This window comes from Apium graveolens, chromosome 7, assembly GCF_009905375.1.
Source record: "Apium graveolens cultivar Ventura chromosome 7, ASM990537v1, whole genome shotgun sequence".
Classification (NCBI taxonomy): Eukaryota; Viridiplantae; Streptophyta; class Magnoliopsida; order Apiales; family Apiaceae; genus Apium; species Apium graveolens.
The window spans coordinates 192,926,179-192,937,168 of record NC_133653.1 but is presented as its reverse complement, the minus strand read 5'-3'; the positions used below and the strand labels follow the sequence as shown (position 1 = coordinate 192,937,168).

Sequence of the window (10,990 nt, the reverse complement as noted above, 5' to 3'; positions counted from 1 at the left end):
ACTTGTTGGAACAACTGTATCGCATGGGCGATGCTTTGAATGGTTTCGATTCAAGGTTGAACACTGTGGAACCGCGCAAGGCCATGAGGGGTCTTCGCCACAACCGAGCGACTCATGCACCTGGAAAAGCACCCATGACTGATAGGGATGTCTCAGCCGGCCATGGCCGCACTGAAGGAGGGCGTGTGCTGATAACCCCGCGACGCATGGACTATTCTAATGACACGTCCCCAATCATCGAGCTAGTGGAAGAAGATGTTGATGGACGGGAAATTATGCGGACAGACACCCGGGGAGCCACCCATTCGCACCGGTCTGGACGTAGTCTCGAGAAACGCCGACGGGCGGAGTCGATGCCGGAGAATCAGCAACGGGGCTTCGCAGCTTTGAAAGATCGCTTGGGGATTCGCTTGGGCGATGATGATTTGAGAATGGTGTTACTTGAATGGCAGAAAGAAGCTGATCGTGGAGATGTGACGCCCCATGATACAACGCGTGTGCCCCTGAATTTCCAGGAAAATCGGGAGCGGCACCGCGATCCAACGCGTGTGCCCCTGAATTCCCAGGAAAATCAGGAGTGGCACCGCGATCCAACGCGTGTGCCCCTGAATTCCCAGGAAAATCGGGAGCGGCATCGCGATCATGAGAGAGCTCCTCCCCGCAAATCGCTGGATCGATATGGGCATGGGTATAGAAACGATCGTTGGAGAAGGCCTCAATGGAGAGGAAGAGGTGGAGGCCGAGGTAGATATTTAGAGGGATACCGTCACGACAATTACCGCGGTCACCTTGATTCCCGCTGAAATAACCAAGCAGATGGCTATGATTATGCGGAACATGATGATCACAGAAATGTAGGAAACTATGATCGCGGTACGGCTCGGGGCCGCGGCCAAGGTGGAGAAGAGAATCAAGGAAGAAATCAAGGACGAAATTATGAAGTAATTGTGATACCCGAAGACGCCCAGAATACGAACCAGCAGCAAGCCCTTCCCGGAGGGAATCAAGTGGAGGTACCTCCATTACAGCCCCAAGGTCCGCAGCCTCAAATGCAGACCATCCCAGGCGTGGGAAATTTCAATGTGGGAGACTTAAAAAGGCTACTTAACCACCTGGAAGGCAGGGTGACGACCACAGCCGACATCCCTTCCCCATTTTCGGTGGCAGTATGAGAGGCACAGTTGCCGGCCGGATATCGCAACACTACTAGCGATCTCCGTTTTCACGGAAACTCGGATCCGGTGGAATTCCTAGGTCGTTTTAATATAGAGATGGATGTGTACCAAGTCCCGGACTTGGCTCGATGTCGTCTCTTGGCGGCAACCTTTAGAGAAAGTGCCCAACAGTGGTTTCAAAAGCTCGGGCCAGGAGTGATCACCTCATGGGATCAGATGAAGACTCTGTTCTTAACCAAGTTCCAAGTCGCGGTGAGATACGCGCCCTCTGTCACAACTCTTGCCAATGTTAGGCAAAGGGAAAATGAAAGCTTGACATCATACTTTAAAAGGTTCAATGATGAATCTACTAGCGTGAGGGGAGCATCGGACGAAGCCCTGAAAAGCTTCTTGATCGCAGGATTAAGGGTTGGTTCGGATTTTTTGAAGCACTTGCAAGGGAAAGATCCGGCCACTCTAGCAGATGTCTTCGCTTTGGCAGAATCTTTTAAAGCCATAGAACAATCTTTGGAAGAAGTACAACCGACTTCACAATCGAGTCAAAGAAACAAAGGAAGGAAGAGGGATTGGTCTCCAAGCCCAAGGTACCGAAGAGATAGTCGAAGCCCGGACCGGGTGAATAAAGCAAGCACAAGGAGGGGATGGAGTCCTCCCTCAAACTATGACTACAGGAGAAGCCGATACACACCTTTGGTCGCATCTATCGATCATATCTACGAAGTAAACAAAAATAAAGGGCTACTTAGAAAACCTGAAGCTTTATCATCATGGCAAAGCAAAGATAAGAAAAAATATTGTGAATACCGTGAATCATCTGGACATAACACGCATGAGTGCCGACATTTAAAAGATGAAATCGAAGCGCTTATCAAGGAAGGGTACCTCGGAGAATGGGTAGTCAAGGAAGTAAGGAAACACAAGGATGACAGAACGAGGGAAGAAGAAAGACGAGCCCCGCGCGGATCGAACAATGACACCCTGGAGGAAAGTAAATTTGTCAGGGATGGCAGTATCCGAACAATCTACGGGGGAGATCCCGAGATGGAATGCAGTAACCGAGCCTTGGCAAGATATGCCAGGGAAGCTCGATTCAGGCCTCTCACGGACATTCACAGGTTGGAAACTCGACCACCCAAAGTGTTTAAGGGCGAGTCCATGGATATTACCTTTAGAGAAGCAGATGCCCTGTGGGTACACCATCCCCACAATGATGCGCTAGTTATTTCCATCCAGATTGGAACCAAAAATGTTCACAGGGCCTTCGTGGATAATGAAAGCTCAGCAAATATCCTGTACTACAACACCTTTAAGAAGATGGGACTGCCTGATAGGGATATGTCGGGAGAAGATTCGCGGGTCTATGGCTTTTCCGGCGCATGAGTTAGAGTCATGGGATCGATTCGGCTTCCATGTACTTTGGGGGAAAGCCCGTTGTCGGTGACAAAGATGCTTGAATTTAAGGTCCTGAATCAGGAATCATCCCACAACGTGTTGCTGGGACGACCTTTTATGCGGGAGATGAGAGTTATCACTTCAATCCACCATCTAACTATCAAATTTCCAACGCCAAATGGGTTGGGGAGTATAAGGGTTCTCAGTATGACTCTCGGGAGTGCTACAGGCAAGCTATGAAAGGCTTTAGAAAAGACTCCCATGCCGAAGATACTCCGGACGTAGACCAAGAGAAAAGCATTGAGCAACCAACCGAGGAAATCCGAGTCCACTATTATGTTGAGCAAGAAGATGAACATCCCTCCGGGTTGCCCCCAACAACGTTGTACTTAGAAGACGCAATCAGAATTGAGATGTTGGAAGAAGAGGAGGCGATGGATACCATAGTCCAAAAAGATTTCCACGGGGAACGGTTAGAAGGGAGATTCGATGCCTTGCAAAGCCTCGAACAGGATAGTGCCCTTCCCCCTGAAGGAGCACCCTTATCCGCAAAACATACCAAGGAAGTTGATGCCTCTGCTATGCAAGGCGCGCCTTCTAAAGAAGTCGACACTCTTCCTAAAGGGGATGCGCCATCTCCGCAAGACAATGAAATCCATGATTCACCTGACCTGGATCCCCGGATACCAATGCCGACGGAGAAGATGGGGCCAGCAGAAGATACAATTGAAATCCCTGTCAATGAAAAAGATCCGAGTAAAATCTTGAGAATAGGATCCCAGTTGGCACCAAGGTTGAAGGAAGGTCTTTCAATATTTCTTTTGGCGAACCTTGATGTATTTGCATGGAGCCATTCCGATATGGTAGGAATTGATCCAGAGATAATGTGCCACCGACTGAATATTGATCCCAAGCATAAAGGGGTTCGACAAAAATGAAGGGTCGTAAGCGCAGAGAGAGCTATAGCCCTGGCAGAGGAAGTAGAAAGGCTCCTGGATGTTGGACTAATTCGGGAATCCTTCTACCCCGAATGGCTAGCAAACCCGGTATTGGTAAAAAAGCCCAACGGCAAATGAAGAACATGCATGGATTTCACCGATCTGAATAAGGCGTGCCCGAAAGATAGTTTTCCCCTACCAAGAATTGATCAGTTGGTCGACGCCACGGCAGGACATGCTTTGCTCAGCTTCATGGACGCATACTCCGGGTATAACCAAATCCTTATGTATGAGCCTGACCAAGAGCACACATCTTTCATCACTGATAGAGGGCTTTACTGCTATATCGGAATGCCATTTGGACTGATCAACACCGGTGCCACTTATCAAAGATTGGTAAATAAAATGTTCAAGAAGCAGATTGGGAAGACGATGGAAGTGTACGTATAACATGCTCGTCAAATCGAAAAGGGCGGAAGACCACATCGCCGACTTAGCTGAAATGTTTCATATTCTGAGAAAATATAGGATGAAACTAAACCCGCAGAAGTGCATATTCGGTGTGGAGTCGGGGAAGTTCTTGGGATTCATGATCAATCACCGGGGGATTGAGGCTAACCCCGTAAAAATCAAAGCTCTGCTTGACATGAAACCCCCCACCAGCGTCAAACAAGTACAGAGTCTGACAGGGAGGATTGCGGCCCTAAATCGATTTGTCTCAAAGTCGTCGGATAGGTGCAAAGAATTCTTCAAGGCAATCAAAGGAAGGGGAAAGGATTTTCTGTGGACTCCTGAGTGTGAAGAAGCTTTTCTGAAAATCAAAGAGCAATTGGGAAATCCTCCGATGTTGGCCAAACCAGAAGACGGAGAAACATTGATTCTTTACTTGGCGGTGTCTGAATATTCCGTCAGTGCAGTATTGGTAAAGGAAGAAGCAAGCCACCAGTGGCCCGTATACTATGTAAGCAAAAGGTTGTTGGATGCAGAAACCAGGTATACCAACATGGAAAAACTAGTGTACGCTCTTATTCTTGCGGCACAAAAGCTAAGACCGTATTTTCAGGCTCACCGAATAGAAGTCCGCACCGCTTATCCGCTCCAGCATATTCTACATAAACCCGAATCGTCAGGAAGAATGTTAAAATGGGTCGTGGAGCTAGGGCAGTTCGATTTGGAATACTGTCCTCGCACAGAAATTAAAGGACAAGCGCTGGCCGATTTCATACTTGAGTTCGATGAAGAAGTTGATGATAAGGCCATAGTGTTGGCAGAACCAACCTCGCAAGAAAGTCACCAGGATGAAAAGAAGCAGGGACTCCCCCACCCTTGGTGAATATTATATGTGGATGGGGCAGTGAACAACAATGGGTCAGGTGTCGGGATTGTCTTGATCACGTCGGAGGGGCACCGTTTGATGAGTGCTATCCACTTCAAGTTTTATGCTACTAACAATGATGCGGAATATGAAGCCCTGATCAACGGTCTGAAATTAGCTCTGGAGGTAGGGGCCGTGAATCTGATAGTTCGGAGTGATTTCGAATTAGTTGTGAACCAGGTCAACGGAGGATTCCAAGCCCGGGGACCGCGAACGGAGCTATATATGAGATGTGCGCAACGCCTACTGAAAAAATTTTCAAACGCCAGGCTAGAAAGTGTTCCGCGAGAAAAAAATAGTAATACAGATGCTTTGGCCAAGATGAGTTCATAGATGGACAACGTTCAACTTGGGCAAATCCCTTTGGGAATCCAGGAAATTCCAAGTATTCCGGAGGTAGAGGTGCTTCAAATGCAAGAAATCCCAGAAGAAAACTGGATGACCCCCATCCATAACTATATTCAGACATGAGTTATACCAGAAGATAAATTACAAGCTCGGCGTCTTCGGTACTAGGCTGCAAAGTATGTGGAATACGATGGGATATTATACAAAAGGGGGTTTAATCAGCCACTGTTACATTGTGTGGATATGGAAGAAGGAAATTATATTCTTAGAGAGGTGCACGAAGGGATTTGTGGCAATCACTCGGGGGGTGGTTCCTTGGCATTAAAAGTGCTCAGACAAGGATATTACTGGCCGACTATGAGGGAAGACGCCTTCAATTTTGTCCGGGCTTGTGATCGTTGCCAGCGATTCGCCAACTATTCCAACGCCCCGGCATCCGCCATTACCTCGTTGGCGAGCCCCTGGCCGTTTGCCATGTGGGGAATTGATCTCATTGGAGAATTACCCAAAGCTAAGGGGGTGTGAAATATGCCGTGGTGACTGTGGACTACTTCACCAAATGGGCAGAGGCTATGCCACTAGCCACGATCGTGTTCAATTCCATAGTATGCAGGTTCGGTATCCCCTACAAACTCATCTCAGACAATGGAAAGCAATTTGATAGTAAAGAGTTAAGCAAACTGTGTGAGGACTTAAAGATTAAAAAAGACTTCGCCGCGGTTTATCATCCGCAGAGTAATGGTCAGACAGAAGCCATAAACAAAATCATAAAACACACCTTGAAGGCAAAGTTAGAAGAGAAAAAAGGAGATTGGCCAGAAGAGATGCACATGGTCTTTTGGTCTTACAATACGACCCCTAGATCAACCACAGGAGAAACCCCTTTTCTGCTGACGTATGGGTATGAGGCTATGGTTCCCGTGGAGGTAGGAGCAGGATCCCTACGGAGAGACGTGTTTGTCGAGGAAGATGCAGAAGTTAACCAGAGGCTCCACTTGGATCTGTTAGACGAAGCCCGAACAAACGCTCAATTGAAGCTTGCTGCATATCAGCAGAGGGTCGCAAGGTATTTCAATAAAAGGGTAAAATCCGTACCGTTCAAGGTTGGAGATCTTGTGTTGCGAAAGGTTATGCCTAACACTAAGATAGCTCAGCACGGGGTGCTTGGAGCTAATTGGGAAGGACCGTACAAAGTTAAAGCTATACTCTGGAAGGGAACCTATCGCTTAGAAGATCTGGATGGTAAACTTAATCCTCGAGCATGGAATGCAGAACATTTACGGAAGTACTATCAGTAGGGTGTGGCTGTGTCCCCTTATTTTCTTATTTTGATTCTTATATAATAGGCTAGTAGCAAATAAATTCCTCCCAGCCTAGGGGGTAGTACATGTGGCTGCGAACCTTGGAACTAGCAGAAAGAAAAAAAAATTCTAATGATTTCCCCATAGAGCATAATAGCCATGGGACTGGTGTAATATATACACTAGAGCGCTTTATCAATAAAAGAAAAGTTACCTCAAATTACTTTATTTGCTTGACATGAAAATTCTCATTTGAAAAATATCAGAGGCGCACCCTATGTTGAGGTGCGCCCTATCTGATAACTTCTGCTTCATAATCAAGATAGATATAGTAGACAAGGATGAAAGGAATAAATGTACATGGCCAGCAAAATAAGCTAAGGCAAAAGCTCCCCAAATTAAGGCGCGCCTTTGGACTAATAAGTAAGTAAAATATTGCAAAGGTACTACTGGTAAGAAAAAGTACGTATCATTTGCAATGTGGCGCGCCCTCATATCTAAGCGCTACAATAAAAAGGACGATAACAACTTCGAAATCACGAAAAAAGAAATCACCCACAAAACATGATAAATAAATAAGCTCTGATATCAAAAGGCGCGCCTTGTAGCAACATCAGACATAATGAACTGACAAGATTTATGGTGATGCGAGGGCGCGCCATCGTGAAAATATAAGTTGTGGCAAAGGAAAACATCAAAGTGCTTTAACAAATTTTTATGAGTATGAGGAAAGATAAAACTAACGTTGAGCCATACATGCAAAAGTCAAAAAGTAGCAGAAAAGTAAGTCATACAACTTTGCACAACATTAAAAGAGGGCTGGTTCCTCAGAAGTATTTGAAATTTAAGCTAAAATAAATCAAGGCGCGCCTTGAGACTGGTCTGTTGGAGGAATAGCTTGAAGAGGGATAGTGGGATCAGCTTCAGGCGCGTCCTTGGGGATTTCCTCTTGTGGCACGCCCTCACCTTCTTCCTCCTCCAACCCAAGTTATATCCTTCTTGCCTTGATTTCAGCAGCATGCTCTTTCTTAAACTCCACCATCTCGGCAACTGTCTCCTCCCCAAACTTCTCGAAGGTATAATCAGGGTCATTGGCCATAAAACCAACCCTGTAGAAGTGGAAGCCATTGGCAAATGCCTCATCAGTCATTTCCCTCTTCTCATCAGGCCATCCCAGTTTCTGTTGCTCCTCTAAATATTAAATCCTCAAGTTGGCTGCACCAAGCTCAGTATGGAGAGAGGTAGCCTTTTTGTTGGCAATTTCTAGCTGAGAAGTGAGATTGGCTACCTCATCTTTGAGGAATGAAATCTCAGAATCCTTGGCCTTAATATCCTTAGCGTGCAAAAAGTCCTTGTCCTTGAGGGTATTTCTCAGAATATTGTTATCGCCCTGCAGCCTCTCTAGGCGCGCCCCCTCTTCAAGTAGCCTGTCCACCACTCGAGTGGAGTGGATGAACAATTGGCAAGATGCCTTTATTGAAGCACGAGTGGCATCTCCCAAATCCATGGCTTGCCACTGCTCCACTTCTTCATCCGAAACATGAAGGGAGCCCATGGGGCCAGGAGCGTTCAAGGTAGCAGAAGGTCCAGAAGGCGCGCCCTCTGCTCTATGCCTCTTAGGCGCGCCCTGTTTCTCTGTGAGGTCAATTATGGGCCTTTTTGGAACATGTGATGTTTGAGGAATGGGGGCAGAAGTTGGAACGGATGCCTGTGCTGCAGGAGCATCCTTCTTTGGCTTAGGCCTAGGCTTGTCACCAGGGCGCGCCCCAAAAGACTTGGGAATTCTTGGAGGAGCCATTTCTGCACAAAACATAGAACATGTTAGTTAAGCGTGACAGTTAAGTATGTTGAACAGAGCAATAAATAAAAGTAATTGATAAAGGCAGTATCGATAAACATGTGTAAAATGCTACGCCTAGAGTAAAAGGGCGCGCCCTAAAGATGTGGAAAGATTAAATAAACAGAAGTTTTTATCCAATATGACAACAAAAAGTTAACAGAAGAGAAGAAGGACGCGCCAATAGTAAAAGGGCGCGCCTTTAGATTCTACAATTAATGAACCTGAAGGATCTTGGCCTTGTAAGGAGCCATCCTCTGTTTCTTCTTCTTCTTCAGCTTCTTCTTCACTGTCTAAGTCAATAACATGAGAAACAGGAGCACCCTTCCTAAATTTTACTTATTTACACTTCATTCCTACTTGGTCAGAAAGAATTCCTACTCGCATCAAGTTGGTCCGGGTGACTAAGGTTTTTAAGTTCTACCTGTCAGCAGCCACTCTAAGGAGGCTTCATCTCGTTTTTTGGGCTCGCCTTTAAGAGGTTTGGACGCTGGTCTGTCTAAAAAAGTATAAGGATGAAAAAAGAAAGAAAGAACATAGAAATAACGCAAGGAAAGAAACGAAAGGGCGCGCCCTTACTTGGTGACTTATTAAATCTTATCCTTATTCTGGGAACGTCGTACAGGTAAAAGAAGTTTTCCTTCCAACCTTTTTCATGGCTAAGCTTGCCAGAGGAAAAACCCTTCTTGTTGTGCTGCTTGTCCCTCACCAAATAGTAGTACCCATGGTCAGATTTTCTTAGATTCAAAAAATAAGCAACTTTTGCCATTGACGATTGAGGGAAACCCAAGTCCATATAGAGGATGAACAGAGCCAGGATAAACTTATAGCTGTTGGGAGAAAGTTGGAGTGGAGCCATGTCGTACAATTCTATCACTTCCCTAAGGTAGGGATGTAAGGGCGCGCCTATACCCAAAGATACCAGCTTGGGGCTGGTCACCATTCTGGGAATTTTAAAGTTTCTCCCATAATTGAAGATATGGGGCCGCATCATGCTTAAAGGGCGCGCCTATATGCCCACCATGTCATAAAATTCCATGAGCCATCCCAGTTGCTCATCTGAACAAGCTGAGGACATGCCCACGCAGAAAAGCTTCCCGTGCTCCTTCCTGAAACGTTTCTTCACAGCTTCATTGCATGGCTCGAATTTGTCCCAATCAAAGTCTAATTCACTATTAGAAACTTCCCAGTGTTGGAAGGGAATTGGAGAAGGCTCAGGAGAGGTAGAAAATTGGAAGGAGTCCTCGTCAAAGAAATTTTCCTCATCACGTAGAGGTGACACACTTACTTCAGGCGTGCCCTCAGGGACGGGAGAAGTAGGCGCGCCTTCTGTTTGTTGAGGAGATGGGCTTGGGGATACATCCTTGTAGGATACTTTAGAAGGTCCTGTACCTACGTTGACACCCCTCTCAACACCCCTATACCTATCAACATTCAAACTCTCAAAACAGTCATCGTCGTCCAGTTCTGTCCTATCTGGAGCTGAGGATCTGTCCTTTTGGACCAGCTTTTGCTTCCCATGTCTACGAGACAAAGGAATATTGTCCGTAGAAGAACTACCTGAAGAATCTTCCATTAAAGTACCCTTTTTGGAGTCTTGAAGAAGGCGCGCCACCCGGTTCAGAAAGTCAGGAGTATGGTGGGCGTTTGGGGGTTGAGGATCGAAGTAAGTATTTGGAGGCGAATAGATCCCCAAATTTGTAAGGAAATTCTTTAAAGGGTGAACAGGAGAGGACGCGCCCTCGTCTTCCAGCTGTCAAGAAAACCAAAAGAAATTTTGAGGGCGCGTCCTGTGCGAAAGAATGAAATACGAAAGTATGAAGGAAATGGAGAAAATAAGGGGAGGCTTAAAAAAATGATGTTTCCTATTATCTATGACAGTTTACTTTGAGACGGATCGTACGCTAAGAAGGTGCGTCCTAACATTTAAAGGATCCATAGAGACTGCTATGAGCGATAAGCTATCGGATAAGTAGATGACGACGGCGCGCCCAGTATAAATGTAAAGGCGCGCCTTATCATAAAATATATGCTTTTGAATTTAGGGATAAACGATTAGGCTTCCTAGAAACATGAAATTAGAAATTAGACCTAATAAATTTAGATCTAAAACAGCAAGAAGTCAGAATTAAACATATACATACACAGATATATACATCATTTTATGCATATCATCAAGAACAGTGAAGGAAGTTGAAAAGACAATGTAACATGCAATGTGATTTATGCAATGAAATTCAAAAAAGAAAGAAGCTTTACATACCTTTTTGAATGGAGAAGAGAATGATCGAAAAAAATTGGAGAAATGGTGGCCGAGAGAGAGGATTCCGAGCAGAAGGATAGTGCCGCCAGTGGTGGTGCTCTGAAAAGGAAAAGGGGTGAAGTAAGAGAGAGGGTAAAAGTAAAAGAAAAAAATGACTGATTGTGACTAGTATTTATAGTAAAAAAGAAGACAGCTGTCAAATCAGTCACATCAATCACGAATCCCTAAGGGGGACTATTTTTAAACCGTTTGAACTTCTAAGACGCGCCCTCTTGAAGGGGCGCCTTATTTGGTTATTATGGCATCATTGAAACTGTAAAGAAAAATTGGAAGGCACGCCCTGTTTAAGGCGCGCCCTGTA

The 10,990-nt window shown here is 45.6% G+C and overlaps 1 protein-coding gene across 1 annotated transcript; it reads left to right on the top strand.

Annotated features, from left to right (window-relative positions):
* The first annotated feature begins 1,271 nt into the window (after positions 1-1,271).
* Positions 1,272-2,555, top strand: LOC141674291 (uncharacterized). Its single transcript, XM_074481015.1, has one exon. It carries the CDS (start codon positions 1,272-1,274, stop codon positions 2,553-2,555), a length of 1,284 nt encoding a protein of 427 aa, XP_074337116.1.
* The last annotated feature ends 8,435 nt before the right edge of the window (positions 2,556-10,990 follow it).

Coding starts and splice junctions, on each gene's coding strand:
- LOC141674291 (XM_074481015.1), top strand. CDS start 1,272: ATGGATGTGTACCAAGTCCCGGACTTGGCTCGATGTCGTCTCTTGGCG.